Raw genomic sequence first — 27,433 nt, 5'->3', positions numbered from 1 at the left:
TCACAGGGCTGGAAACCACAGACCTTAATAAGAGTTTGTGGGTATATTATACAGCTTTAAATAGCTTATGTTGTGCTAGACCGCTCTCCATAAATTATTCTAACTCCATCAGTATCTCAGGGACTCCCGATTCTCTTCTGTTGTGGATTTTCAATCAGTGAAACTATTAGTGTAATCTGAAGAAACTTTGAGGCACCTTCTCTGAAAACAACTGACAACACTGGTTTGTACATGAAGTATTCAACGGGGAAAACAAAACAAAAAACCTTACAAAAGCCAGCTCTGTACATTAAATCCTGGCATCCAAATCCTACCTTTTATAAGCCATGCCAAAATTGATTATGAAATTAAAAGCCAGACATTCAGATGGTTACTATGACGTGTCTTACTACATGACCTAATTTTTGTGATATGTCATTCCTGTTGCACTGAGAAAGCTGCAATTTTGTTTAGTCGGTTCTAAACCAGTTTGTTTAAATGAGCCCTTCCCAAATACAGTTCCTTCCACTGAGAGTTTAAACCATGAAGGCTTGCTCCTGATAGGCAAAACATTTTTTTTTTTTTTTTAATGGTCTATTTCTTCAGGGGTTCATGATAGATACAAATCCAGAAAGCCTTTGTACATTTGGTTTTCATCCACTCACTGCAAATAAGCCTTCAGTTTAACAAAAACAGGCTGAGTTCTGCCTGTTTTCTCAATGACAGACACATTTTATTTTTGATTGAGGTTCAAAGAGATGAATCTCTTTCAGGCTCAAGTTCTGTCCTATATTAGCTTCAGCCGTAAAGAGCAATGAAACTGCAGAGGGAGGCAAAAGAAGAGTATGGCCTTAAAGTGTATAAATTTAGCATCACCTTAATGTTGTACATAAAATTAGAAGTGGAAATGCTGGGAACACAAATTCCAACCAGTCCTCCTTGCACCATGGAGTGGTTAATTGGATGAGCTCTGTTTATATAAGAAATATGTCCAGGTCAGTCTTTAGAAGTCAATAGGAAAAAAAATGCTTTTGCAAAAGGAAGTGACTGGAACACTTATGCTAAAAGTATTTACCCTGATTCCTGTTTTGCTACAAGAACCCCCCACAGTAACACAAAGTTCCAGCACTAGCTGAGGTAGAAGTGGTGTCTTCCGATACCAAGAAGCCCTAATCTGTCGAGGACTTCTCAAACAGGAGGAGAGTGTGCTGCGAGTACAGATTTTCAGGAAGACTGGAAAGACAAAGGGGCCTGCTGTCCACTGAATTACCTCTGGTTTTTGCATTCACTAGGAAGCTTGGTTCCATGCTTCACACTCTTTTACTTTTGTTATATTTGGTGTGCTCTCTAACAAACATACTTAATTCTCATTCCAGTGCTATTCATTAGCTTACTAGCTTTTCTGGCATTCAGAAACCTGTCTTTCCTGTGTTGTCTTTAATTTGGGTACTCCAAAAATCAAAAAGAAGCCTGTCTGGAATTAAAGGCAGAAAATTTGCTGCTGTTTGCCATTGCTGTCTAATGTTTCAGTGCATTTTAATACGATTCTTTGAGCACAGAGAGCTGCAGGTGCAGCACAAGCAGTGTAAGGTAAGAAATGGGTCACTGCCACATAAGCATATATTTTGGCTCTAGATCATCTCTCTGAACCTGCTGAAAGTAACCAAACCCCCCAAAATTGGCAATAGTCTGAAGGATGATGATGGTGGGCAGTAACACATATTCATTTTTCCATGCTTGAAAAGAGAACGGAACTGGTCCTGGGATTGCTTAGTAGAATCAAGCCTCTGGGAGGGGGGGAAGTTGTTTGCAGGAGGTGAAACATCAGGATGTAAATGTCAGACTGAAGCATTCTGGTATCAACATGTCTCATTTATGCAACATGCAGCAATAGAATGACCTCAGACACTGCAGAGGATGACTGCATTTAATATACGCCAAGTGTTAGCTTTGAGACAGTGATCATTCTGCTCTTACTGACTTGCCAGCAAGAGACAGCTACCTGGGAATTCTTTGAATAGATCTACAGCTTAGTCACGCCAAAATTGCTGTCTAGATTTTTAGATCCCATGGTAGCATCCAGTCCCATACTACCTGATTCTCAAGCTATGACATTTAATTCTGGTCTTCAGAAAGACCCTGATGAGCTCTGTCAGTTCACGGTTAGAGTCTGGAGGATGGCTATTTTAGCTTTTTGGCCTCTTTGAAGCTCACATCAGTGGAGCTCCAGGAAACACCGACTAGATGTTTCCACCTCCAGAAGCAGTAATATGTTATTGGATCAAGAGGTGATGTCACTGGAAAGAGCCTGCATAAAGAGCAACACATGACCATCAACAAAAATGGGGTCTGGGCAATGACATACATTGGGCATTTACCGGTTAGGACCGTGAATACTTTCAGGGTTTCTTGCAGGGAGTATTTTGCTGCTGTCTTAGATCAGTGCGTTAGACTTTCCAGTGAGTGGAAATGAACCCGATTTCTTCATCTTATGACTTGAAGAGCTATGGTCAGGTCCCTTTCTGCTCACATTTTGCTTGCCTTTGGTTTGAAATGGACTAGTGGGAGGAAAGCCTCTCCTACGCCTCTTACTGCTGTCCCTGCTGTCCAAAGGTGGTGAATATTAGCAAAGCGAAGACTGCCATCCTGTACAGCTAAACACTGCTTTGGTGTCTCCCTGTTGCTGGGTTAAGATTAGGCTCTAGGGAAAAAGCACTAAAGATAAACACAAATAGAAACCCCTTCAAGTTATTTCTGAAGTGCTTTGAGGGAGATATGATGACAAGGCAAATTCAGAGCCCACTGCAATGGCTGTTAGGTGCCTAGAAGCTCTCAAAAATGTACCTCTCTGCACACTATTTATCTGCCACCTTCTAGTCGCCACTGGTAACAAGATGATAACCAGCGGTAGCACCTGTGTTAACAGCCTCCCTTTTCTTTTTATTCCTTTGATGTTGAAAGTAGCTCACTTTCTCGGAAGGAGCATGAAAGGTTCCCACAGATCTTTGCCCTGAGCGCTCACAGTAATAAAAAACTAGATTCAATGTCATGGGTCTAAAACATATTTATTTAGAGCTGTTTAGGGGTTAGACTCCCTGTTTATTTGCACTTTGTTTTGGAATGGAGGGATGTGTGATATTAGTATGCTGCATGCAGGACATTGTCAGGAGTAAACCGTGGAGAGGGGAGTCCTGCCTGTGGCGGGATATCTGCAGCTTCTGCATGCTCCTTGTCTTTGATCTCTTGCACCTCTTGAGGGTGAATTTGCGTGTGTGTGCTCTCGCTCTCTCTTTCCATCCCCCGTGATGCTTCAAACCAGACACTTTGTTGACATTGTACTATGGCATTTAGCAGCACAAGTGCTGTAATGCTGTTATTTTTCACCAGCCAGCTGTTCTACTTTATACAACACTTAAGTAACAATTTCACAGCCATTACCAGCCTGCAGTAATGACATGGGCTGAAAGCTAAGCGCTAACTGGTTGTAAACTGCAAAAACTGGGAGATGCTAAAACAGATGCTTTGATAAATGGGAGAGGATGTTGCTTGCATTTTAATTGGTCAAGTTGAAGCCTCTTTTATCACTATAGTAAACACAGTGTTTAGTAGGTCATGAGACAGAATTGGGAATCACTATCTTTATGCACTTAGGAGATATATTTCCTTGATTTCAGGTGTGATGTATTGATTCTGGGAGCCCCTTCTATGTTTTTTTCTTTCTCCCTTCCCCTGATTTGTACCCTGTCAGCACTGATGGGTTTTCAGGGATTGAGGACTCCCAAGGGCTTTGTTTGCCATGATTGATTTGGTGCAAGGGGTGAGCTACTTAGGAGTCTCAGTAACTGATGTGCTGCACTGTGAGCAGTGATCCAGAGGTAAATAACAGCTTGTAGAAATACCTATGAAAGTGTTTAGTTGGGAAGGCTCCTTGTTTGAAAAAAGCCAGCCACCCAAAACCAACCATGATCGAAATGTTTAATAAGTTCTTTCTTTCCTCCTCTCTTCCGAAGTAGAATCTGGCCCAAAGTGAAGTGATGGGCACAAAATACTCGAACAACTTTACCTGCTGCTGCCCCGCCAGAGTGTTTTAAGCAAAGGTACAGTCTGTTGTACTTAGACTGTTAACTGTGAGCAAATACACGAAAAAGCTTTGTCATACACCTATTTGTGTATTGCAGTTGAGAAATCTTAGTAGGCTGAACTGTGGCTGAACCAAGAGGCTGTCTCATGAGTACTCTCAAGAGCAGCTGAAGGGTCAAAGACCCAGCTTGCCCTGTGACAGCCAGGCAATTCAATAAAGCAGATTTGCAAGAAAGTAATTGAGCTCTGACAGCAGTTACAGTGTTTTCACCTCAGGTATCTTCAGTTTTATCTGTTGACAAATAACATACCTTCAGTTATTATTAACCCTGTTTCATCCAGGTCATTCTTTGGTAATTGTAAAGTGCTACTGCCATTGTAAATTGGGTGAATAAAATTCTGTAATTCCCCAACACTGGCAAACGCAGTATTGAGACATACTGGAAGAAAAAGCGTTTCCTGGGATCATGGAATTGAAGGTTTTGTGCTAATTATAGAATTATATTTAACTGATTCTTTAAAAAGAGTTCCTAACCTCTAATTCTGTAGAAAACAACAATCTTCTTGTGTTATTGTTTTCAGTAAAATTAGGGGTTTGGGGCTTTTAGTAGATGACTAAATTAGACCTTAGCAGAAACTCTCCTAAGAAATCCTGATCCATAGTCTGCAATTACCCCAAGGAGTATATACAAGGATCTGCATTTGTTTTGAAACATCAGAAATTAGTGCAGGATGGCAGTTTGTCATTGGGTAAAGTGAATGTCAAGGATAAAGAAATTCAGCTTGTCTTGCTGGTTTTGTGTCCATTTTTCTGGTTTACCTCATTGCTCTGGCAGTTAAAGGAATGCAGACAGAAAATCAGATGATGGTATCACTTATGTGTCTGTGTTTGTACGCTTCTTTTAATCTGTTTTTTAATGCTTTTTAAAAAATAAGTGAGAAATATTTTCAGCGTGTGTTTACCTAGCAGTACTGAGACCCTGCACAGCTTTCTCAATTGCAGTAAAGCTATTGCATACTGTGCCAGCAGAGCAAGTTAGACTATGCTATCGTCTAAGGCTGCTTTTTTCTTGATTCCCTACCAGTTTTGTTAATAAACCATTCAAAAACATAGCTGTTGTACAGTCAATATAATCTGTTGTGTGTTTTTAGGTAGCAATTGTGACATAGTAATTGCTCTTAACCTCCAGTCATGGGAAAATGGTTTCTTTTATGTAAGGCTACCGTCTGCTTGGGTTTCCAGGACACGTACCCTTCCCCATATCCCGAAATCTTGTCCAGGAGAATTCAAAGTCTTAGTATCTTTGTCCAAATGTCTCACAGCAGGATCAGTGTTCCTTCACGTGTCCCAGGGAGGCTCCACGACACATAGAAGTCTTAGGCGTACTCATTGGCATGCGCAGACGGTGGGGGCAGCAATCGGTTACTGATCAAATATACTGCGCACTACACCAGTGGTTTATTAGACCTGGGTGGCAAACCTGAGGGGTGAACCTTGCACACAGGTAAGCTTACACACAGCACAAGCTCCAGAGATGTGTGGCTTTGTGACATGAAACCAGCCACTCATTTGCGTCCTTGCAAGCAGTCTCTGGCTGTGAGTGATTCAGTTACTGTCCTGTGCTGGAGCTAAGCACAGCGAGTTGGCTCCGTCGAGACAGTTGCCTTTTCAAACACATCAGCTCAGCTAGGTGGCCCAAATCCCACACCAGCAGCTTCTCATCAGCCGTCATCAACTACTGGAGAGACAGTGACCACATTAGAGAGCTGGAAGGGTGGGTATGAGCTTCTTAATCATAGCCAGGTTAACTTGGAAAGAGCCGAGCCACCCTCACTTCCCTGTGAAGTGGAAATTACTTTTCTATCATTGGTCTTAGGTGACACCCAGCAGCTTTCCTTTCTTGATGTGGAACAGAAAGGTGGGACCAGATGCTGGTCACTAGGAATAGCTAAAGACATATGCTGGAAAATGTTTCATCCAGATTGTCTGGCCTTTTTCTGTCTCCCTCTCTTTCTCTAAGATGCCAGGAATGCAGTTTAATTTCCACTCTTCTTTGACCATTGATCCTGAGGAATGTTTGTAGTCTAGGAGCAGTAACTGCACCTACTTAAAATACATGTTGTGAAATTAGCATAGAAGAACTTGAACACAAATTGGCAGCCTTCATGTATTAAATCTTCTGGATGTGCTAAGGAAATTACAGGCACTGCTATTGAGTTAGTAGTAGGAGAAATGAGATAACCCTTTTTGTCCAAGACAGTTGAAGGAATCCTTTGGCTTTTTATTCTGAAAACTTCTGTGTGGATGTTGTCCTTCAAAGATTTCACAAGTAATTTCATGCAGAGGCAGAGCTGGTAGTGCTTGTTTTACTGATGTTAGCATCTCTGCATGGCAGCAGCTGTTTATACAAAAAATCACATACCTTTTTGTTTTTTTGCCCAGAATGAAGAACTTGCCATAACACTGAATGGATTTTGTGTATGAGATTTTAAGCAAATATAATTAAACTGTCATTTCCTGACAGCTCATATAAGAGGCTGTTTGACCACAATAGACTTCTTGTTTTTGTAAACACATTCAGAAACCAAAAGTTAACAACACCAGAAACTCCTAATTCAGTAAATTGGCCAAAGTTATATAGCTGTGGACTAATTCAGTAGTGTCTTAAGATTAAAATTTAGCTATTTAATTAAAGAAAGGGAGAGAAAGAATTAAGGAATGCAACACCTGCTAAGAGGAAATAAAACAAATATTTAAAAATACATATATATTGCTGTTGTTCTCCACTGGTTATTCAAAACCAGAAGTATTATGCTAAAACATGAGGACCAGAAAGTACTTCTCAGTAGGAGCCAGTCCAGTTGTCATGACTGTAAAGCTTTGTCACACGGCTTTTCCTATTTTCTAACCTGATATATAGAAACAGACTTCCAAAGAAACTAGTCGCTTGTGGAAAAATAAGAGTATTTCTAAGTATTTTTAGGATCAGAGCTGATAGAACAGTTAAACCCAACAATATTAAAAGAAAATGAAGAAATGTCATGGACTCAGAAAGATGATGAAAATTGGAGCAAAGATATGAAATGTCATCTTTGAGTAATCTGGGGAGGGAGGAAAAGAAAAGGTAGATTTTGCTTGTAAGATGAGACCTAGCAATGGGTTCTCACTCCAGATATAAGCCCCAGCAACAACCTGACTTCTTTTGTGACAAAAATGATACTTTCCTCTCCAATACAATAACTTCTAGTCACAAGAGAGCCTTAACGTGCTCAGTGGTGCCCACAGTGTGGATAATGGAAGAGCAGGGGTGAGGAGCGTGCTCCAGAACATATCTACTCTGCAATTTAGCTATGACTAAAGCTGTAATTACCATTAGTTCAATAAGATTTCTATCTTGATATAATTTCTTCAAAATATGGAATTCTTAATTCTCTCATCACTTTTCCTTGTAATACTGTTGAACTTTAATGAGTGGTAGCATTTTCTGTGGGGCAGTAATGAGAAAATAATGAAGAAATAAGTAACAGATCGAGCTGACATTTTGTATCTAATTGGTGAAATATCCTCTTTTTCCTCCTAGGGCAAAGGTGAAGAAAGGTGTGAACGTTTTCAGTGTAAGAGCCAGCAGCCCATACTTATGGGACGTCAGAGAGAGCATGGATTATACTGGGAAATACGCACCAGCTGTTATTGTTTGCCAGAGGAAATCTGCTGCCTCTGAAAACAGGTAGGTCATTTCCAGCAGTCTATCTTTTAATAACTAACGGCTGGTTTTCCTTTTCAAAGCATTTTGCCATGATTTTAGTAAGTTTTATTACAGCACATGATGAAAATGCTTTTGGAAAAGCTGTGGCTGTCTTTATTTTGTAGTTCATTGCTAATTCTACCACATACATTTTGAACAATATGTTATTCAATCCTAATACTCAAAGGAAGTTAAAACTAGCAGGAAATATTGCTTTCACAGAGTATTTAGAAGAACATGTTTCATATCTTAGAATTCAATTGTGACTGGTTAAATCTTCAAATTATTTGCTGCCAGGCATTATAGCAGGGGGTAATTACAGGGCTGTTTGTGGTAGGGTTTTTTGGTTGGGTTTTTTATTTTTGCTTGGGGTTTTTTTGGTGAATTTTTTTTTTTTTTTATCCAAAGGAAACTAAAACATACTCCTGGTATCAAACCCACATTTTTGTTGGTGAGATTTATATGAATTTTTAATCTGCAGAAGGGAATAGATTTTCTATTTTCCATTCCCATTGTACAACAACTTAGGACACTGACCCACCTGTCTTAAACAGCCTTCATCTGGCAGATGGATGTTCCTTTTCTAATCACAACTGATTGCTTTAATGAATACATTTTTATGTCATTTGCTGCTGCTTGTTCATTTTTTATGGAACTGTATGTCAAGTGCATATTTATAAGGATCTGACTGCCAGCATATGTATTGTGTTTGGCATTGCTGTTAGAAAACTTGCCATATAACATGGAAGTTCTCTGCTGTTCTCTGAAATTTTACAAAATCTTATAGGCTTTGGGGATTTATTATGTGGTTTAGAATTTTTAAATAAATACTGTCTGAGCCTAATAACTATCAATTTTCTTGTCTTTGCAAACTGGGTATACGAAAAAAAGGAAGGGAAGAATTTCCCGTCATAATCATGACATAAATCACTTTCTCTTTATTATAACTCACATTCTACACAATTTCTCTGCTATTGTATCCTGAATTTTCTCATCTAAACCATATATTGTCTTGTACCTGACTGAATTTTATTGGTCAAAGAAGCAATGTGTATATATGCCAAGGTCAGAGCTTCCCACTGTCTAGCACGATCTGTCAGACACATTCTTTAAAACACCAGTTCAAAGCTATTTGAAGACAGTGTGAATATTTTCATTGACTGAAATGGGCATCGGATCAAAATCAAAGATTATTTCAACAATGAGTTTTCCATCACACTTTATCTTGTTGGGTCCATACAGTGTATTTGCCTGATTTCTCTTCCTCATCAGGAAAATATAATGCAACCTCATGGGTGAATTGAAGCTTGGCAACTTCTCTTCACTATTCATCATTCAGCAGCAAGCCTTCAAAATGACCCCTTGTACACAAAAAAATAAATTATGTCACCTTTCATGCAGTGGTTGTGGATTCTGTGTACTTTCACATGCTGAGTATAAGCATTGCTTCACATTTATTAAAAGAAATGTGAGTTCATATACATATTAGATTTTACTGGAAAGAAAATCAAGTGAAGACAAGGTATATGTGTAAATCTTATATAACTTCTGGTTTGACTTATTCCATCGGAGTTCTCAGTTGAGATTTTGTGGTTTTCTCACTTTTGAGAACTTCTTCCTCATTGTTTGTAAACAAATGCAAAATATTTTCAATTTATTATTCAGTATGTTGTTTTCCTCATTAAATTTAGTCATATCTGGTTTGCTATTCATTTTAAGAAGTAAGATCAAGCATTATATGGGGGAAGAGAGTGTGTTCAATGTTTTGGGGGAAACACTTTTTTCCTTATCTAAACATGTTTGATGTCACTAAATATGCACAATGGATAACAGCTAAATATTGATGTCTCTTACCAAATTGTTTGCCTCCATAGTTTATTTAGAAATTCAACAAGCTGTTTGCATATTGTTTAATTACTCTTAAAAACCAGAGATCTGATCACATGAATGCAAAGGTGGCAATGTTAATTAACTGAAGATTCAATGCCTTTGTGTTTCTGATAGTTTTACATGGATCAGAAAATAGTGTTAATAAAGCTAACTTACTGTGACAGGTGTAATTTCGCGGATTAAGGAGGCACTTGTGCAAGTGACAAACTTAACCAGGATGCCTGAGCATTTATTTATCGAAGTTTGAAATATATCAGTCATTTTATTTGGAGAGGTTTTGGCACTGAAAGCTTATCATAACAGGATTAACATATAAATATTATCACAGCCAGCAGGGTGTTTTAGAATGAATATTAACAGCAAATATTATGAGTCTGTGTGAGAATAACTAATTAAGCCCATCTGTCAAATATGATTTGAAGTTCTCAGTGCCTTGCTTATTAAGGGCTTGCGACAGTGTTCCAGATTAATGGTGAAGCAATTATAAAGTTCTCCCCAATTCTTCTGATTTCATTCTCGGGCAATAATAATTTTGTAACACTCTAAATCCTGACCCATGAGATTATTAGATGGGCTTACTACTTGTAGCATCTGTACAGCACTTCTGTTCTTCTTTGTGAAGCATCTATCTTCCATCTCTCTATTGTCATGCAGATGACTAAAAAACCAAACAGAAAATGGTATGATGGGAACTAATCGGTGGCTTAGAAATGTGACTTGGGAGACACTTAAACACTGATTAAATCAGGGAGATACATCCTAATATGTGTCATCGTTTACTTCTTTCCTTTGAAAGTTAGCTGGTCTTTCTTTTTCTTAATTCCTCCTGTAATGAAGTGAATAGAATAGAAAGATGAGATTAAAGGAGTACTGCATTTTTGGAATGTTTTCTTGGGTTACTGCTGTTTCTCATTGTACCTGAAAGTGAGCATCTCTGCTGTGCTAGTGATGATTGAGAAGAAGAATAACCAAAAGTGGAAGTTCTGGATTCCCGTCTGTTCTTCTCCCATGCTTCCTGTTGGACTGGAAGCATGCCAGGTGGGATGGGGTTGGAAAATTATTGCAGTGGCTAAAGATGCAGATTTATTGGATTTTCCTCGACTGCAAAACACGATTGATAGCACTTTCCTGTATCCATAGCTGCTTTGGAGACACTAAGCAGGATGTTCTGATATGATAATAATGGGTGTCATGACCCTCTTAAAATATTTTATTCATGTTCATATTTTTGTGTACAAATGCTTGTTATTCTGTTGGAGAATACATTATTGTTCTCTGTGCTTATGGCAGGAATGAGGCCATTGATCCAAGCAAATGCAAAATAATTGTAGACAAAGCTTGGCCATCTCTGAGTAGAACCTTAATGTCTGGATATGACCATTTACTGCTTTATCTCCAAATGTGTTTGAACTATACCATGGATAAGCTTTGCTCAGTAATTTCCTTTTCTCTATTGTTATTGTTGGAAATGTTACAAAGGTAGCATTTCTTCTGATACCTTTCCACTTGCACTTTTGGGTTAAGTTCTGTAACATCAAAGGATTTATTGGCTTACGCTGCCTGAAACCAGAAGTTGGGCTGGTCCTGCTCTTAGTAGAGAAACTTATCTTCATTTTGAACTATGACTGACTGAATCAGTCTGTGATAATATTGACACAGTAAGAGACAATTGACAGCATTTTCTGCGCTATATCCTTCATTTGTTCCTGCGTGACATTTTTTTCATGATACCGTATTTCAATGCTTAATTTTCTTAACACTTTTATCATACAAGAAATTAACTTGATATTAGACAATAACAGGTGACAGGAAAACATATGGCAGCATTGCCTTTGATTTTCCTACATGATACTTTATTACATTTATATCTTATCCTTAGTGCCCTATGTTTCTCATTTTCAGATCTAGTTATTTAACATTTAGTTTTCATGTTGTAACAGCAGTGAGTTATTGCCTCATTCTCTTACTTGTTGCATCTGCCAGTACATTTGATAGACTCTCAAGAGTTCTATAATCCTAAAATGCTTCTGAAGCAACAAAAGCAACAAATTTGACATAAATAACAGCCTAATAGCCACAATAATTACATTATGTCTCTTGCTAGTGTTCATCAAAATGCTTCATAAAAGTAGTTTTATGTTTAAGATCACCATTATTTTTTTTTTCCTTGCTATTCATGTGCTCATATGACTTTATCAGCTAGAGGTATATTATTGCTTGGAAAGAAAATTTTCTACTCAATGGAATTACAGAAAAGATGCATGATGTAGCAAAAATAATTTCAAATGTATTTTGTGCCATAACATGATGTGTGAATCACATGAGCTTCAGTTTATCCTGATGAAACTAAAGCAAGAAAAAGACTGTAGAAATCATACATGCTTTCAGATGGGATATATTAAAATACGATATTAAAAAAGCTGGATGGGCGGAGTGGGCAAAAGGTTGGGTTAGGGTGTATGTTTGGGTATTTTTATGGTAACCCAAGAGATTATTTGATTTTTTTTTTTTCTTCAAAGTACGAAGTGATATGTGAATTCTGAGCAAAAGATTTTCCTGTTCCTTTTAATACTGTTTTTATTTTGGGGTGGGTGGGCAGGAGGGAAGGAAGAAGAGAGATATCTTTTATGTGGTTCCAAAATTACTTTCTGAGAATAATTATTCAGCCCTAAAAAACTGGCTATTCACTCAGCATCACTGATGCTGATATAATACGTTAAGATATGTATTATCAGGTAGATATAATATGTTAATTTGATTCTGAAATACCAGAGTTTAACTCCATTTATACTTCCAAGGCATATGGGTAATGATTAGCTGTAAACATATTTATCCTGGGTAGCTTTAGAGTTTCCTACTGTGTACCATTTGGGTTTTTCTTTTGCCTTCCTGTGTTATTTGAAACTTCCAGGCTTCTAAGAGTTTATATGTTGTGATGACATGAAAGTACTAAACATCTCAGAAGTCATGTTTACATTCCACCCTTTGAAAGCATTTAGTCACAAACTTCTATTTCTCATTTTAAAATTTAAATGTGCCCTCTGAGAGAACCTTTTGAGATGTTGAGGCAAAATAAATTTGTATGAACCGTGCATCATTCTTTTACATATTGACCACGTTTTTCATTTTTTAAAAAGAAAACTATTTTATGTATCAAGAAATGCAGAATCTCTCTCTAGCATCCTACTCAGTGCTCATATACTAGAAAAAAGGTTTATGGTTATCATCTTGAAACAAATCAAAAGAAAGATGAAATATTAACCAACAACTATTAGATAAAGGCATTATTAGCCAACACTTTCACCCGTTTGTTTGAAAGAGACTCGTTCATCTAAAAACAAAAAGAGTGCGGGAAAGCACTTCAAAGGCATGTAGATAGCCTTCTGGCATCATAGAGATGGACTGTGTTCCTATATCTCTGACGTTTACATGAGGGAGATACCACAGGGCAATTCAGCTGTCATTACAAAGAAGATTCCCTTTAATCTCAGCTGAATTTTAGGGCTCTCCTTAAAGAGGAAGGCTATTCCTGCGTTCTTTTGTTTGTGAGCCTAATGTTATTGGAAACGGGAATAATGACAATTAGCATTGAATTGCTGATGCTGTCTTTTGAAGCAGTTCAGAAAAATAAAATAAAATATAATTCCCTCATTCAGGGATTATCCTTTTGAAATAATAACGTACAGTTATATAGCATTTACTATCTCCTAACGGCTTGCAGTTGGTGATACTCAGAGCTACATGCATATCATCTTAAGGAAAATGGTGAAGGTGAAGTACCCCTGAAATGTAACTTGACGTGACTTAACAGTTCACAACAGGACTGAATAGTCAGGGAAGTAAAGGAGATTATCAGTAGTGCCTGTACCTTTTTATACCTCCATCACCTGTAGGATTTTTTGTGCTGAATGGGAGAAAGTCAGGCACTACCTCTTTAGAAGGGTACATGATAAGCACAGAGATAGTATAAGGGCTTTTATTGAACTTTGTGGTCAAGTGCAATGAATAAAAATATGCCAAAAAGTTTTAGGGCGGAGGCAGGATTTACTGCAGTGCAGCTGATTGTTGCTTTATATGGTTTTAGCAGTGCAAGGTGAAGAATATCCTTCAAAAGCACTGCATGTTTCCATAATACATTGATATGTTGACTGTTTTCTCCTGATCTTTACCGCTCCGGCCCTAGCTAAAAGTAACTGAAAAGAGTAATTGAAGCTTTAGTTACTAGCCACTTTGATCTAGTACATATTGCACCCTTAGCTTCTAGAGGTTGCAGTGGGGTCAGAAGGGATCAGGGACAGGGGCCACTTTTTTCAGTGGCAACTCAGGGTCTGCAGGTTTTCCGGGACTTGAATTCTTGAAGCAGGGAGTTGGGATCACTGTCACATTTATGCCAGCTCACTACAGACCCCAGGGAGAACTGGAGTTATCAACTGTCAGCTCTCATTGTATGTGTAGGAATAATGATAAGAAGTGGGAGAAAATACAATAAACTGATAAAGACGTCATGTTAATTTGAGAGGGTTTTGCGCTAGGCCTAATTTGTCCTAGAATCTGTGGTCATTTTCTAGCGCATTATTATATTTGGCTCTGCTTTTGTGACAGTCTATCCCAGGTGGAAAATAAATCCAATGAATAATTACAGACAGTAGTGACTGCAGACTGGTGTCCTAATGGCCTGACTGGTCACAGGCCAGTGGCCGTTCACAGACTGTCCACCATCTTCAGTGTAGACGCCTTATCCAACACTTCTGTCCATTACAGGTTGTCCACCTTTGTATATCCAGAAACCCTGGGAGGAAATTCTGTATCCTCTACAATGTCACAGCAGAAGACAACCTGAGAAAATGTTTCTTAATTTGAGTTGGACCAGTTCCATGTTTCACATATGCTAGCATCAGGATAACCTCTCCCAACTTGTTTCAGCTGTGACCCCAGGGTAGAGCTTTGAACAGAAGGAATTTTGGCTGCAGGAAGCATGCTTGTAAGGAAGGATGAATTTAATTTCCTGTCCTAGCTCATCTGAAAGCAGGGGGGGTTTATCCCCTTTGTATTTTTGGACTGAATTTTATTGATTTTTATTTTATGTACAGAAGTAATCATGGAAAGCAAGGATCCAATAAGTACTGCACATGTGAGGTTCCCTAATGATACCAAAATCGAATGTATAACAGGTACTTGGTATTCCCTTGCTCATGAGCTTAGCTAGGAATTTGAGAAAAGGTATGCTATCTTCATCAACAGTTATTGTGATAGCTCAAAAGGTGGAGGTTTGTTGGATGAACCTGAGAAGTCCTGGGAGAAATTCTGATGATTCCTGTGCTCGTGTAACTAGAGACTATTATAATGCTTACATGGGAGCAGGCAGAGTTACATTTTTGGCATTTCAAGAAGTTCTCAAGACACAAAGCAGTCTATGATGTGCTTGTAATTAGCCCTGTTTTCTTTGATATATAGTACCCTCTATAAAATGAGGTTCTATAGCACAATGATCAGCATGACTTTGCTAAAATGCCAGGAATTGTCTAGAGGGAGTCTTCTGAAGACACTGTAATTGTTCAGATTAAATGATCTGCCTCTGTAAAATCTGTGAACAATAAATAATGTTAGGTGTTTAATCCCCTTTCATGGAGAGTTCTTGGCATGCAGAACTGGGAATCAAATAATTTGAGGGAAACAATCTAGGCCTAAGTAATTTGCTGACGAAAGTCAGTTACAGAGAGGGCAAATCATTCACAGATACATTGGGGTTTTTTGTCCTCTCTCCTCTCTTTCTCCTTCGGTGATATTGCAGGTTTTTTAAGGGTATTTCTGCCACCTCCCTTGTAGAGGAGATGCCTTTATTTCTGTATGGTGTTGAAGTAGCTAAAGGACATTTCCAACAGTCTGGATAACCTCATGCATATTTAGTGTCTTTGTTTTTACCCTGGTGTTATCCAGTGTGATAAATATAATTTTAAACTTGAGGAGGAATGATGTCCCTTAAGAACCTTAAGGATTCATCATCATCATGCTTGCTCTGTGTTTGTGGTACTTAGCACTGTAGTCCTTAAACCTTAGTAGCCCCAAGGCTCAAAATAACAATTCCAGTGGGACAAAAACAGTGTGCTACCTATTACAAAAGAGACAGCAAGTGAGTAATCTCCTGTCTATTAAAAATCTAATATTAAATGAAAAAGTGTGTCTTGTGAAAGTATCTCTAGTGGTGCTGTTGATTTTTCTTTTCCTTGGAGGAAATCTTATAAGAAGTACTACTAATTACTGAGAGAGCAGATGACTTAAAATATAGCTGAGGCTGAAAATATGCCTCTTGCTGTTGAGGCATGGGGATTCCCATATTTTGGATGAAAAAAGTCATTAAATCTAGCTATCACAGATAAGTCAACATACAGCACAGTGCGGATCAGAAGGTTAACAGAATTATGTAATACAATCCACCATCCATATAAATCGTAAAACTAATCCTAAGTAAATTCCAACTGCAAGTACAAGGCTGAAGTTCACTGGGCATTTGTGTTATTTTACAGCTTCAACTCTTAATGTATACATTTATTGATGACATGAACAAGCTAGGATTGCAATATTAAAGATCTATGGGTGGTTTATATGAACTGATGAGGCAGTTATAACTCATCCTCTAATTATTTCACCTTGGTCAGCTCTTGGCCTTTTAACCACCTCTAATGGGGTAAGATAGGACTGCTGCCCCAGCTGGATAGAGGCACAGAGAGACATGGGCTAGACTTTAAGGACAGTTCTGACACTAATACGCATCACCACCTGTTAGGGTGTATGTGCATGCAGTGAAATGGGGTTACATAGCTAAGCTTAGGATGAGCTCCATATACGTCAATACACTGAGCAGGGAGCTGCACTGACCTAATCACTCAGACAATGCAAAAGTCAGTGGTGCGTTGTTTTATGACCCCCTGTAAGTGCACAAGCCTTAATAACTTGCCCCGGGTCATGTGGGAAGTGTGACAGAGCAGGAGTTAAATGGAGATCTTCTCCTCATGTGTTAGCTAGTCTCTTGAGAGTCAACTTGCACCAAAGCCTGCTTTCTTTTTTTTCTAGTCAGGAAAAACCTTCCCTCCCAGGAGTTTATACAGAGTTCTCTAGAACTGGTAGTGTGTCTTTAGACCTCTTTTTGAAGAGTTTCTATTGACTTCCATACCAACAGAAGAAATTGGGCTTTGTTAGGATAATAGGATGCCTTGTCTTTGTGGACATCATTGATTCCACCATACATACACACACACACGTGTAAAAATCAGCAACAGGATGGAAAACTGAGGTGTAAGATTCCATAGGCAGAGCTGTCTGTGTGATCACTGGATATTTTGGGTTACATGAAAGCAGTGTGTAATGTGATTCATTCCTCCCCCTGGATGGTAATCTGCAACAACAAGCAGTACTTCCACCTCTGCCAACACACTACATCTTCTGCAAATGTTTTGCAGCCTAAGGTGTAATCTGGAGTATATATTTTTAGTGTTATATAGAGCTGTTTTAATGTTCAATACACTTTCAATTTCCACCTCTGTTAAAGTCTGAATCTTTCAATCTGAAATCCATCCTCATTGTGCAAGTTTATGAATCATGTGTTTTACGTATGATAGTTTGACATAAAATTGAGCATAGGAATGCATAGAAAAGATGTTACATAAGAAGTTAGAGAAAACTACATTTTAGACTGTGTAGGAGTGGGGAACCAGGCTATACCTTCTATGGCAAATAAGGGAACCAGGAAGATTGGCTTGTTGCATGATTCTTTGGAAAAGTACAGGAATCATTACAGAGCACATTTCCATTTGTTACTCAGGAACCCTGAGAGCTTTTCCATGCAAGAAGTATAAAGATGATTTCATTTTAGGTACACTTTAAAATTGGAGTAACTGACAGCTCTGTTATTTTGCCTTTGATACAAGACCAGCCTAGGCTGGTCATGATTCAAAGTCACAATCCACTAGGAAGTGTAACCGTTTGATAAAGAGCCTCTCTACCACTTATTCTGCACTCATGTTGATGATACAAAGAAGATGAAGGGATCGGTCGGCTGTGATCTCTCTGTGGCTGAAATTCATTGTCAGGGTGGTAGTTGAGGGATAGCCTGCATTTATGTAAATGTGTTTAATATTATTCTTAGTTTCAGGGAGTACCTGAAGCTAATATTCAAATGTGCAATTAGCTGAATGGATGGCTACTGTCTCCATCCTTTCTTGACATAAATTTTTCTCTGGCATATTGCAAGAACCTATGCCTGCCTTTTCCTCAGCTTTAGCTGAAACACTTGTAGAATACCTTTGATGTTGACAAGACATTATCTTTTTTTAAAGTCTTTTTTCACTGGAAGCTTTCCTAAATCCTGGCTTTGTGAACATCAGCATGGGGACTGTGGAACAGGATAGCTATTCAATTTATACTGCTGAAAGTGAGACTATATTACTTGATTCTTCTATTTCTTACACAGCCTGTCTAAATCAACTGTAAAATCAATCCCAAAGCATCTGTTTCTGATATTTATATAATTCCCATTTCATCTATACCTTAATGCACCAGAGTCTCCATAGGTTTGTTTATAGCAGCATTGACAAGTGCAGATGTGCTCTTATCCCATATTAAAGATGAAGGCCATCACACCAAGAGATCAAGAAATATATGTCTGTGTGGCACAGAGTAGTGCCACGTGGAGATAAATGGGCCAACTTGACTGCGATGCAGTGCCACATGCTCATTCAGCAAGCCCTAGTTGCAGAACAAGCAGCATCTTAGAAAATAGGACTGTATCGTACATGGCATATCACTGTGAGCTCAGAAGAATGTAAAGTGCTGAGTGGAACTTCTTCATTTTCAGTTTATTTGAATCTTACATTTAATCTTACACTAGAAAGAAAATAATTAGCTTGAATAATTTTCAATCCAATTAATCTATTCCTAAGTGGCAAATATTGTACCTGGAAACAGATTGATTATGAAGTGTTTCCTCTGAGATGCATTTTCCTGTTAATTGTTGAAGCAATTAATTTTCTTACAGACACATACAGATCTTTGTGTGAAGTAGTTAAGGCAAAGAAAGCAAAAGAAATAGAAGAGAACAAAAGAAGACTATAATAAAATATTAGGATTATCACAGAATTAATAAATATAATGTATGTACAATGCTTTCTATATGTTGTACATACATTATGCATTTGTCAACATCCTTAACAGAGAAGCTTTCAAAAACTGCAGAAATTAGGACATCTTAGAATTAATCTGTCATGCATATTCATTAAAACCAGTCTTTCTTACATGAACACATGGTATTTTTTCCATAGGATTATGGGCAGAGAAGAACTTGGCAGACAAACTCTGACAAGTTTCTATATGATGTGTTTTTCAAAATAACTTCGCCCCGCCCCGAGATTTATGGTTTAGGAAAATGTGGGCAGATTTTTATAGGGAAAACAAAGTGCAGTTTTGTATGCAAAATCCAAAGTTTATCCAAATATCCAAATGATACGTCCCTTGCCAATTTTTGAGTCCTTACCTGAAAGCATAAGCAACATAATAATGTTCTTCTATTTTTTTAAATGTTTCTTTTCGATTCTAAACATCTTTTAATATGAACAGACAATGCTGTTTTCCTAAACTCTACTGCACATGGCTAAATGGCTACAATTTTAACTTGGTTTTCCCCGAAAGTTTAAATCTAGACATGAAAATTCATATCTGAGTAGCTTCATTTTGGCAAGGTTGTCAGCTACCAGAGGGAGGACTGTGCAACAAATAATTTTGAATAGTCTTAATTATTTTTGTAGCTATCAAACGCACAAAATAATATTTTCCCATGCTCTTGCTGATATCTCTATTTTATGTTAGAGATACACATACCCACTCAGTGCATACATACTGTCTATATTGCAATTCTTTTTCAGTTCTAATAGATTGAATCAGGTTTGATTTTATGCACATTCAATACCAAGAACTCTGTGAAAGAGAGGGGTTGTGGGTGTATTCTACATTTGGTTTATATATTTTAGTGAAATAAAGCCCTGACTTAGTCCTTAAGAGTCTCAAAGAGAATTACAATGTCCTGATGAAAAATTACTATTTATTAAAAAAATCAAGACTTTGTCCTCATAAACGACATGAAAATAAATCTTGTTTGCAGTGGCTCTAAGCAGCAAATGATCAAAGATTTAGCTGTCTCTAGTGCATGGGGATAAATGCACATTTTCAGAAATGTAGCCTTCCGATCAAGCCTTTGAGATGGTGGGAATCAGCAATTGTTTTGTAAAAGCAGTATTTTTGCTCTTTACTTCAGGTTTCTAGTTTTGGCACTTTCATTATGCTTATGTAACTCTCTAGCAAAATATCTCCTGTTCAGGGGTTTACGGGATTAATCTTGTCTATGAAAAGAAATGCTGCTTCTGCTTCTTGGATAAACCACAAATAAAGATTTTACTCTACAGTTGTAATCACAACTTGTAAACACATTGAGAAAGTCCTAATGAACTGCTAATGATAATCCAGATGCTTCTGTCAGAAACATAGAAATTATAGAAGAATTAAGTTATAAAAGAATGCACAATTATCAGACAGGTGAAAACAACTCCTAGGTAGGGGAATTATTTACTGGCAAGCACAATCCTGTGTATATAGATCTGCTGGCTGGGGTGAAAGATGATGCTCTTGTCCTCATTTCACTTGAGAGTCTGAGTATTCATTTTTCCATAACAAAAAAATACAATAAATGGAACTTTTGAAAGTGGAAAAGGAAGAATTGTGCTAGGGGCAGAGTAACAAAAGCAAATATTTAGATGAAGACAGAGAGAAAAAGCAATACATGTATTATGGAGATCCTTGCAATGCAAACACAGGAGGGGCTAAATTACATTGCTTGATTTGCAACCCTAACATTCTTTTAATGTAGTTTTAATAAATGCTTCGCCCCCGCCCCCCCCCCCCATATTGCCAGTTAGATTAGTCTGTAAATCCTGCTAAAAGTTCTGGTAGTAACAGTTGAAATATTTTACCGATGGATGTTAATACTGTGTTGTTTGGTCAGGTTGCCTAGTTCTGTAGTATTGGAGCTATGGATGATCTGCCTTTCCCATCCTTAGGAGCCTTCCTTTTAGCTGATGTGCCAAAGAGAGGGATTCCTGGGAACTAAGGCAGATATGTGGCCATTCACTTACCTGCGAGCAAAATAAAATTGTACGTGTTTCAGCCTTTGTTTGGTTTTCTCTTACTGTCTTTACCTTTTCTGCAGAGCTGACTCACAGGTGGGACATTACCAGGGCAAATGTATACTGGGAGCTAACGAAGCATTGCCAGAACCCTGCCAAAGAGTGAAATTGGGCAGTAGGTTAGTGGGGAGGAAGGGAATGCTGCTTTCCTGATAGCACAGGAGCGTTAATGATGATGCGGGTGGGTGTCAGGTTCAGTACCACAGCATGCATGAACCTCATGGCCAAGCTGTGAGGCACTAATCTTCCAGTGAAAGTAGATAGGCTGTTAAGACCTGCCTGCTGTCTTTCTCTAAAATCAGGACAATTACCAGCTACAGCGTGGCATGCTGTAGAGAAGGTTAACCAGAGCTATTTTAAACAGTTATCTCCCAGGAACAAGCAATCTGAAGATTGTTGTTTAAACATCTGGCTGTGGGGCAACGTTCCTAAATACCACTTTTCATGGCAAATTCTAAGTCACTCAGATGCTATGGTTTTAAGAAGCAAAAATCTGTACTTAAATCCATCAGGAAAGTAGCATATTTGGTCTGTAAGCGTGCAGAACTCTCCTGTTCTAAAATTAGAAAGTCAATTTGTCTGTTAAGCCAGGGGAACAAGAAGCTCTACAGGCCCTCTGAAATTAGCAATGAAACAAGCTGTATTGAACTCATCTATAGTTTTACACCTTCAGGACAGTGGCTGGAACCAAGATAGACAATATTTCTCCAGGCTGTCACAGTTATTTTACAAGACGAAAAGGAGGAGGGAGAGGAGAGAGTTGCTTTGGTCTGATCTCTAAATGAAATAAACCGCTGAACTTTTAAAATAATCCAAAAGATTAAAGGACACCTCCAACTGTCTACTATGTCAAGTTTTAATTTATTCTGCTGAATATCTCTTCCTTAATTGTCACAAAACTAAGACATTAAAGTTAACAGAGTCATGTGCTCTGTTAAAAGGTGCTGTTACTTTAGAGGAAGGTGTTAACTGGAGAAAAGGAATGCAGAGGGAGGTCTTACATAGTATAGACTTAGAAAAAAGAATTAAGACAATAATTTAATGCTTTTGATTTTCTATGGATAGTACTTGGGAAGGATTTAACATTATTGTAGGTACGCAAGAATCTGTATCTTTTTTGTTACAGTAGAAGCGATTGTCATTGCAAAGGGTTGCTCTGAGAGGTATTAAGTAGATGTGAAGGCACTGACCATAAGCAGCTTGAATTCCCCCAGTCTTCAACAAAACTTGAGCCTAGAGATGTGAGGATTTGGAAAACTCCAGAAACTTTCAAGGGAAAAATGTGATGTAGTTCCAAAGAAGTGCATATAACTTTTGCTGCTTTTTTTCCCCTGAAGGCCCGGGTAGAAATTTGAAAAGAAATTAGTACAGCTGCATATCAAGCCTTAAGAATTATTTCTATGACTAATAAATCATTCAAATTAAGTCACATATATGTATGCATTATTAGGTGATTGCATTTTCAATATATTGTAGATTAAATTCACCTGAAATTTGTGCTGTGCTAACCACATCTCAATAAATGTGCATAAAGATGTCAAGTTAATTTTTCAAGCTTTTCTCTCCTAAAATAAGAGCTCTCTTCTGTAACTACATAAGGTCTTCGTTTACATACTGTTTCTGCACTCTGTGGATATTACTTTCTTTTTTGTTTATACGTCAACAATATTCATGCTTTCTATTTTTAACATTATAATATTCCTCCTATTTTAGAAAGATGTCAACAGGCAAATATATATTCAAGTACCTTAGCATGCTGTGCAGATCCATCCCTAATAATAGGTGTATGATGGTTTTTTTCCAAAGTAAAGAATTTATGCTTATTTATGTCATAAATACAGCTAGCAGTACTATACATGTGCTAACTCAAGAATACATTTGTCATTTTTAATGAAGTGAATAAAGCAAGTGATTATAGCTGGGTCAATTTTTCCTGATTTCATTGTTTTTTCTTTGGGGGAAATAGGGGGATTTTTTGCCAGGTTTTCCGAGGAAATGAGCCTTATGCTACCATGCTGCCTGTGCATGTGTGTTTTAAATTTGACAGCAGCATAGCTGACTCAAATATGGTTATTTTTTTATATGTTTCATGAAAATACACAAGCAGTAGAGGAAAAAAGATATTAGAGAGTCCCCAGGCAACTGTGTTCTTATCGATAGCAAATAATGGAAAAATCTTTAATAAGAGTTTGTACTTTCTTGGACACAAGAGTCAATCAACCATGAGACAGCTCTATAGGAAATGAGCTTCTACTTGCTCCATCCTCATAGAGCTGCTTCTTTTTCATGCTTATGTAATTTCTAGAAAATCTTGCCTCTGTAGTGCAAACCTGGCTTCAGTGCATAACAATTGACAGTGTGTTGTAACGTTGAAAGGGCCCTTTGTCAAAAACAAGGTTGTCTGGATTTGGAGTTCGGTAAAGGATCCACTTTGCTGTATCCTAAAGGGAGGAAGGGGGAATTAGCAGCCTAAAATGCTATACAAGCCTAACCAAAATGTTAATGGTGTGAAGCTAGAAAACTAATGCTGGGCTGTTTGGCAGAAACTACAATATAGATTGTGTATTTGTGTGAGTGTAGCCTATGACCTAGAATAATAGTAATTACATTTGTGTTTTAATTTAAGTGCTCCCAAATCTTCTAGGCTTTTTATCACCGGGGTCCCTTCCTGAGCCAGGTAAGCTCTGCTGGAATGCAAATAGTCCTAGGGAATCCTCCAGTTGTGTTATCTTTCCCAAGCACAGCTGGGAAGGCTGGAGACAAGGAACTGGGTAAATGAACAGTCATGGAAGCAACCACCAGACGCCTGTGGGAGCTCAGGGAGGTATGTGCCCTTAGAGCTGCTACGGTGTGTTGTACATTGGGTCCAGAGATCCACCTTGTCATGGCAGGCTCTGCACAGACACAGCAAACTGTAGCACCTCTCCTGAGGAGCTGTGTCTTAGCTGCGACCTGTGACCACAGGCCTGGGATGCCAGGCAGTGAGATACTCTGTTCAGGATGTGGAACTGGGAAAAAGCTAAAAACCATGGCTCTGAAAGCCCGATGTAAGAATTCCCTTTCACTGGAATGCAAGAGAGACCTTTCCATTGCTCTTGGCTCTCCTGTTCAGTGCCAGTACTGGTTTGTTTGGAGGGCTGTGCTCTCCACTAGAGCTGGGCTATATTCTCTACTATATGAGAACATGAGTGCTATAGTCCAATGCTCCCAATTCCAAGGACTGCATCTACCTGGCTGCTTAACAAGGAGCTACAGCTGCATCCTGATCTGAATAACATCTTTACTACTCTGTGCAGCTGCCCTTTTTATCCTCTCTTCATTTTTCCATGAATTAGCCTTATTTATAAATGCATGTCTCCTTGTAGCACACTCAAAGCTAAGAGCTGGTAAAACATGGTTCAATATAAACCTACTGTGAAAAGATACAGGCCTGGACAAAGTGTATTGCTTTAAGGACAGCCACTGGCCTTAGCTGAGATGGGCCACAACATATGTGCTGGGGTCACTCCGGAGACCCCTAGATGAAGAGGTTCAGGGCAGAGGAGTTGTACAGGGTTAGGACAAGCAGTGGTAATTACCAGTGCCTGTTCCTCTGAGGGTGAGGAAGTTTCTTGCTTACATCTCCAACCAGGAAATTTGTTTCTCCTCCCTCAGTTTCTCAGGAGGATGTAAAGTACAGCTTTTTTGGAGTTTGCGAAGCATGGGGTTGGTTAAATGCCTGTTGGGTATAACAGCTGTACTTGATTCTGTCTTACAGCAAGGGAATGGACTAGATAAGACAGAATGAGCCCTTTGGAGGTTAATATTGTCTGAACCCCACTGCCCACCTGAACTGTGATGAACGTAACAGGGTTTGCTTTGAAGAGCATAAAAACATCAGCTGTGGCATGGAGGCACACCTTGCTTGCTTCTCTTTGACTTCAAAATATAAAATATAAATTTTCTCAAGAGGAAAATGTCTTAGTAGGGAAAATGGAAGTCAAATCTTCAAGGTTAAAAAGTTCTGTCTAACCTTTCACATTATTGCTCAGAAGAATTATTTTTGAAAGTTAATAAACCACATGCATTCACCTCATACAGCTATATCCCTCCCTAAACAAATTGCTTTTATTGTCAAAACTACAAATTTAGGCATCGTGATCAATACCATCGTTTTATGAGCTGTCAGTAAAGGGACTTGAAGATGCAGCTTTGCTTGATTGTCTAGGAATAAAGATTGATCAGCCCTATTGCTGCTTCTGTATAGATCCTTGGTTGATTCACATACAGTATACAAAGCAAAGCACTACCACCTCATCCCTCTTCAAAATCACATAGTCAATAGCTTTTCCTCTGTGCATTTCTGCAAGCACTTGAGAGTACAACCCCAATTAATATGTTAAGAAGGGCAGAGAGGAGGAAAACGTTCTGGTGTTGGGGTCTTTCCCTGATAGAAAAATGTGATTTTAATTTCAAACTTTTCTTGGTTCATTTCACAAAAGGTATTGAGCCAAGACTGTTAGCTTTTACTCTTTCATGTTTTCTTTTATTGTTTTTAAAATGAAGACAAGAAAAAGAAGCGTGCAAGATGATAACAAAAGACTGCTGGCCTACAGCAACTGTTGAACCTTGTGAGGCATTTTGGGACAGCATTCAGTGTCATATGCTGTTCCCATTGCACCAGTCAGAGAAGGCAGGTTGTTTTAATGGAAAATGAGGTCCTTGTATATACTGTTGTCAGAGAGTTTGCTGAACATAATTATTTCCAATGGAAAAAGGGGGTATTGGCTAAGCTGAGTTATTTTCATTGTATATAGTCAATTACCAAAGTATTGCTGTATTTATAACACAGGTGACTTCACATACTTGTGCATGATGCAGGTCACAGTGTCCACAACTTATTTAGAGCTTAAGTAAGTTAAGAAATTATATGCCACAACTGCAGATTTGTAAACAAGTATGATAATCTTCCTATTCCTTGTCTGCCTTATTAAAACTGTGAGCTATTCAAGGCACAGATGTCTTATAATGTGATACTTGGATCTTAGAAGATAATTGATTGATTGGTCTCTGTAGGTGCTACTGTCATCCAAAAAATAGCACTGATCATTTGGGGTTAGACAGTATGGATGAATGGGTAGGTAGCTAAATAATAATACATGAGGAAAACCAGACTGTTTAGGAAAGGAAATGACTGGTCAGATGTACAGGAGTAGTGCAGTGGATTGTAGAACAAGATGTACTAGCTAAGGCTAGAGGAAAGGGGCTGGGACTCAAGCACTGAGCTTGGATTTGCCATGAGGATGTGGTGTCATGGTTCAACTGAGCTAACGGCTGTGCCTACTGAAGGGGGGAGCACCTTCCTTCTCCCTCTGCTTTTCCTTTGTGGTCCGACCTTACAGGGAGCTAGTGCAGGCATCTAAACTGCCAGAAACCAACAGTATAGAAACATTGTCTTAGTTCCCCAAAATGGCTTATTGAAAATCCCGTGTGAGTGCCAGAAGGAGGGGAGGAGCTGCAGTAAGTCGTGAGGGTACAGAGAACACAGTGAGTCAATGGCTATGGCCCTGCCAGGAGCAGCTGGAAATTAGCAGCATCACACTTGGTGTGACCTTAGGCAAGTGATGATACATTCATGGCTTAGTTTTTTCACATATAAGAGTGGGGACAATAATACTGTCTAGATCCTAAGACTGAGGTGATAATATTAAGCGTTACATGCTTAGAGTATATAAAAGCTTTTGAAAACCTTGGATGGAAGGCTTATAAAAAACAAATATAGAGATATAGTGGACATCATTCTGTAGCAAGTCTAACAGTCCTGCACTTAACTATTGGTTTTCACTGAATCTTTTCCTTAGACACGTTAACTTTGCTTTTATAGTCTATCAGGAGGCACCGTATTTAGCTCTCCCTGTTCAAGGTTCACTGACCTGTAATCCTACTGAAATGGAGTGGAAAGCCCATGAAAATTTCACTGCATTTGCACTCAAGTGGCATATGGCCATGGTGGTAATTAAAAAAAAAAAAAAAAAAAAAAAAAAAAAAGTGGTAGTCCTCTAGTCTCCATGGAGACTGCAGACTAGGCATACTGAAAGGGGTGGGAGTATAAAATATTTTCAATCTTAGGTTGAAAGGCAGAGATCAGAAGTTGTTCCGGTTAAAATGCTGTGCAGATGTCAACATGCCAAGTTGAACGAGAACGCATTTTGCACAAATACTTTGCAAAATGATTTGAATATGAGATTAAGAGGAAATTTCCTGTGCTATTTTTAACGGGTTACTGGAATAGATCTTGATGTATATTGTCTGTGCCTTTGTCAAATTTCTACCAGAATGCATAAGCCAGAAAGTATAACACCCGTCCTGGCAATACGGAATTCTTGTTTTACAAGGTAACATTCAAATTCTTTTAGAGGATCATAAAAACTAAATAAAAGAAGATCCAGCAGCAATTGAGACATTCCATGTGATTAAGATGTCTGGCTGGCAAAGAAGCCTATAAAATAAGCTTTCCCAAACACTTGCCTT

General features: G+C 38.4%; 1 protein-coding gene across 1 annotated transcript in view; it reads left to right on the top strand.

Annotated features, from left to right (window-relative positions):
- The window catches only part of TMEM132D (transmembrane protein 132D), a 271,069-nt gene that overhangs the window by 105,749 nt on the left and 137,887 nt on the right, over window positions 1-27,433 (top strand). The window contains exon 3 of the mRNA XM_052797571.1: window positions 7,641-7,787. Within this exon, the coding sequence (XP_052653531.1) occupies window positions 7,641-7,787 (147 nt within the window). The remainder of the gene's footprint in view (window positions 1-7,640; window positions 7,788-27,433) is intronic.

This window comes from Harpia harpyja, chromosome 9 (genome assembly GCF_026419915.1).
Source record: "Harpia harpyja isolate bHarHar1 chromosome 9, bHarHar1 primary haplotype, whole genome shotgun sequence".
Lineage (NCBI taxonomy): Eukaryota > Metazoa > Chordata > Aves > Accipitriformes > Accipitridae > Harpia > Harpia harpyja.
This window is presented reverse-complemented; position numbering and strand designations above follow the sequence as displayed.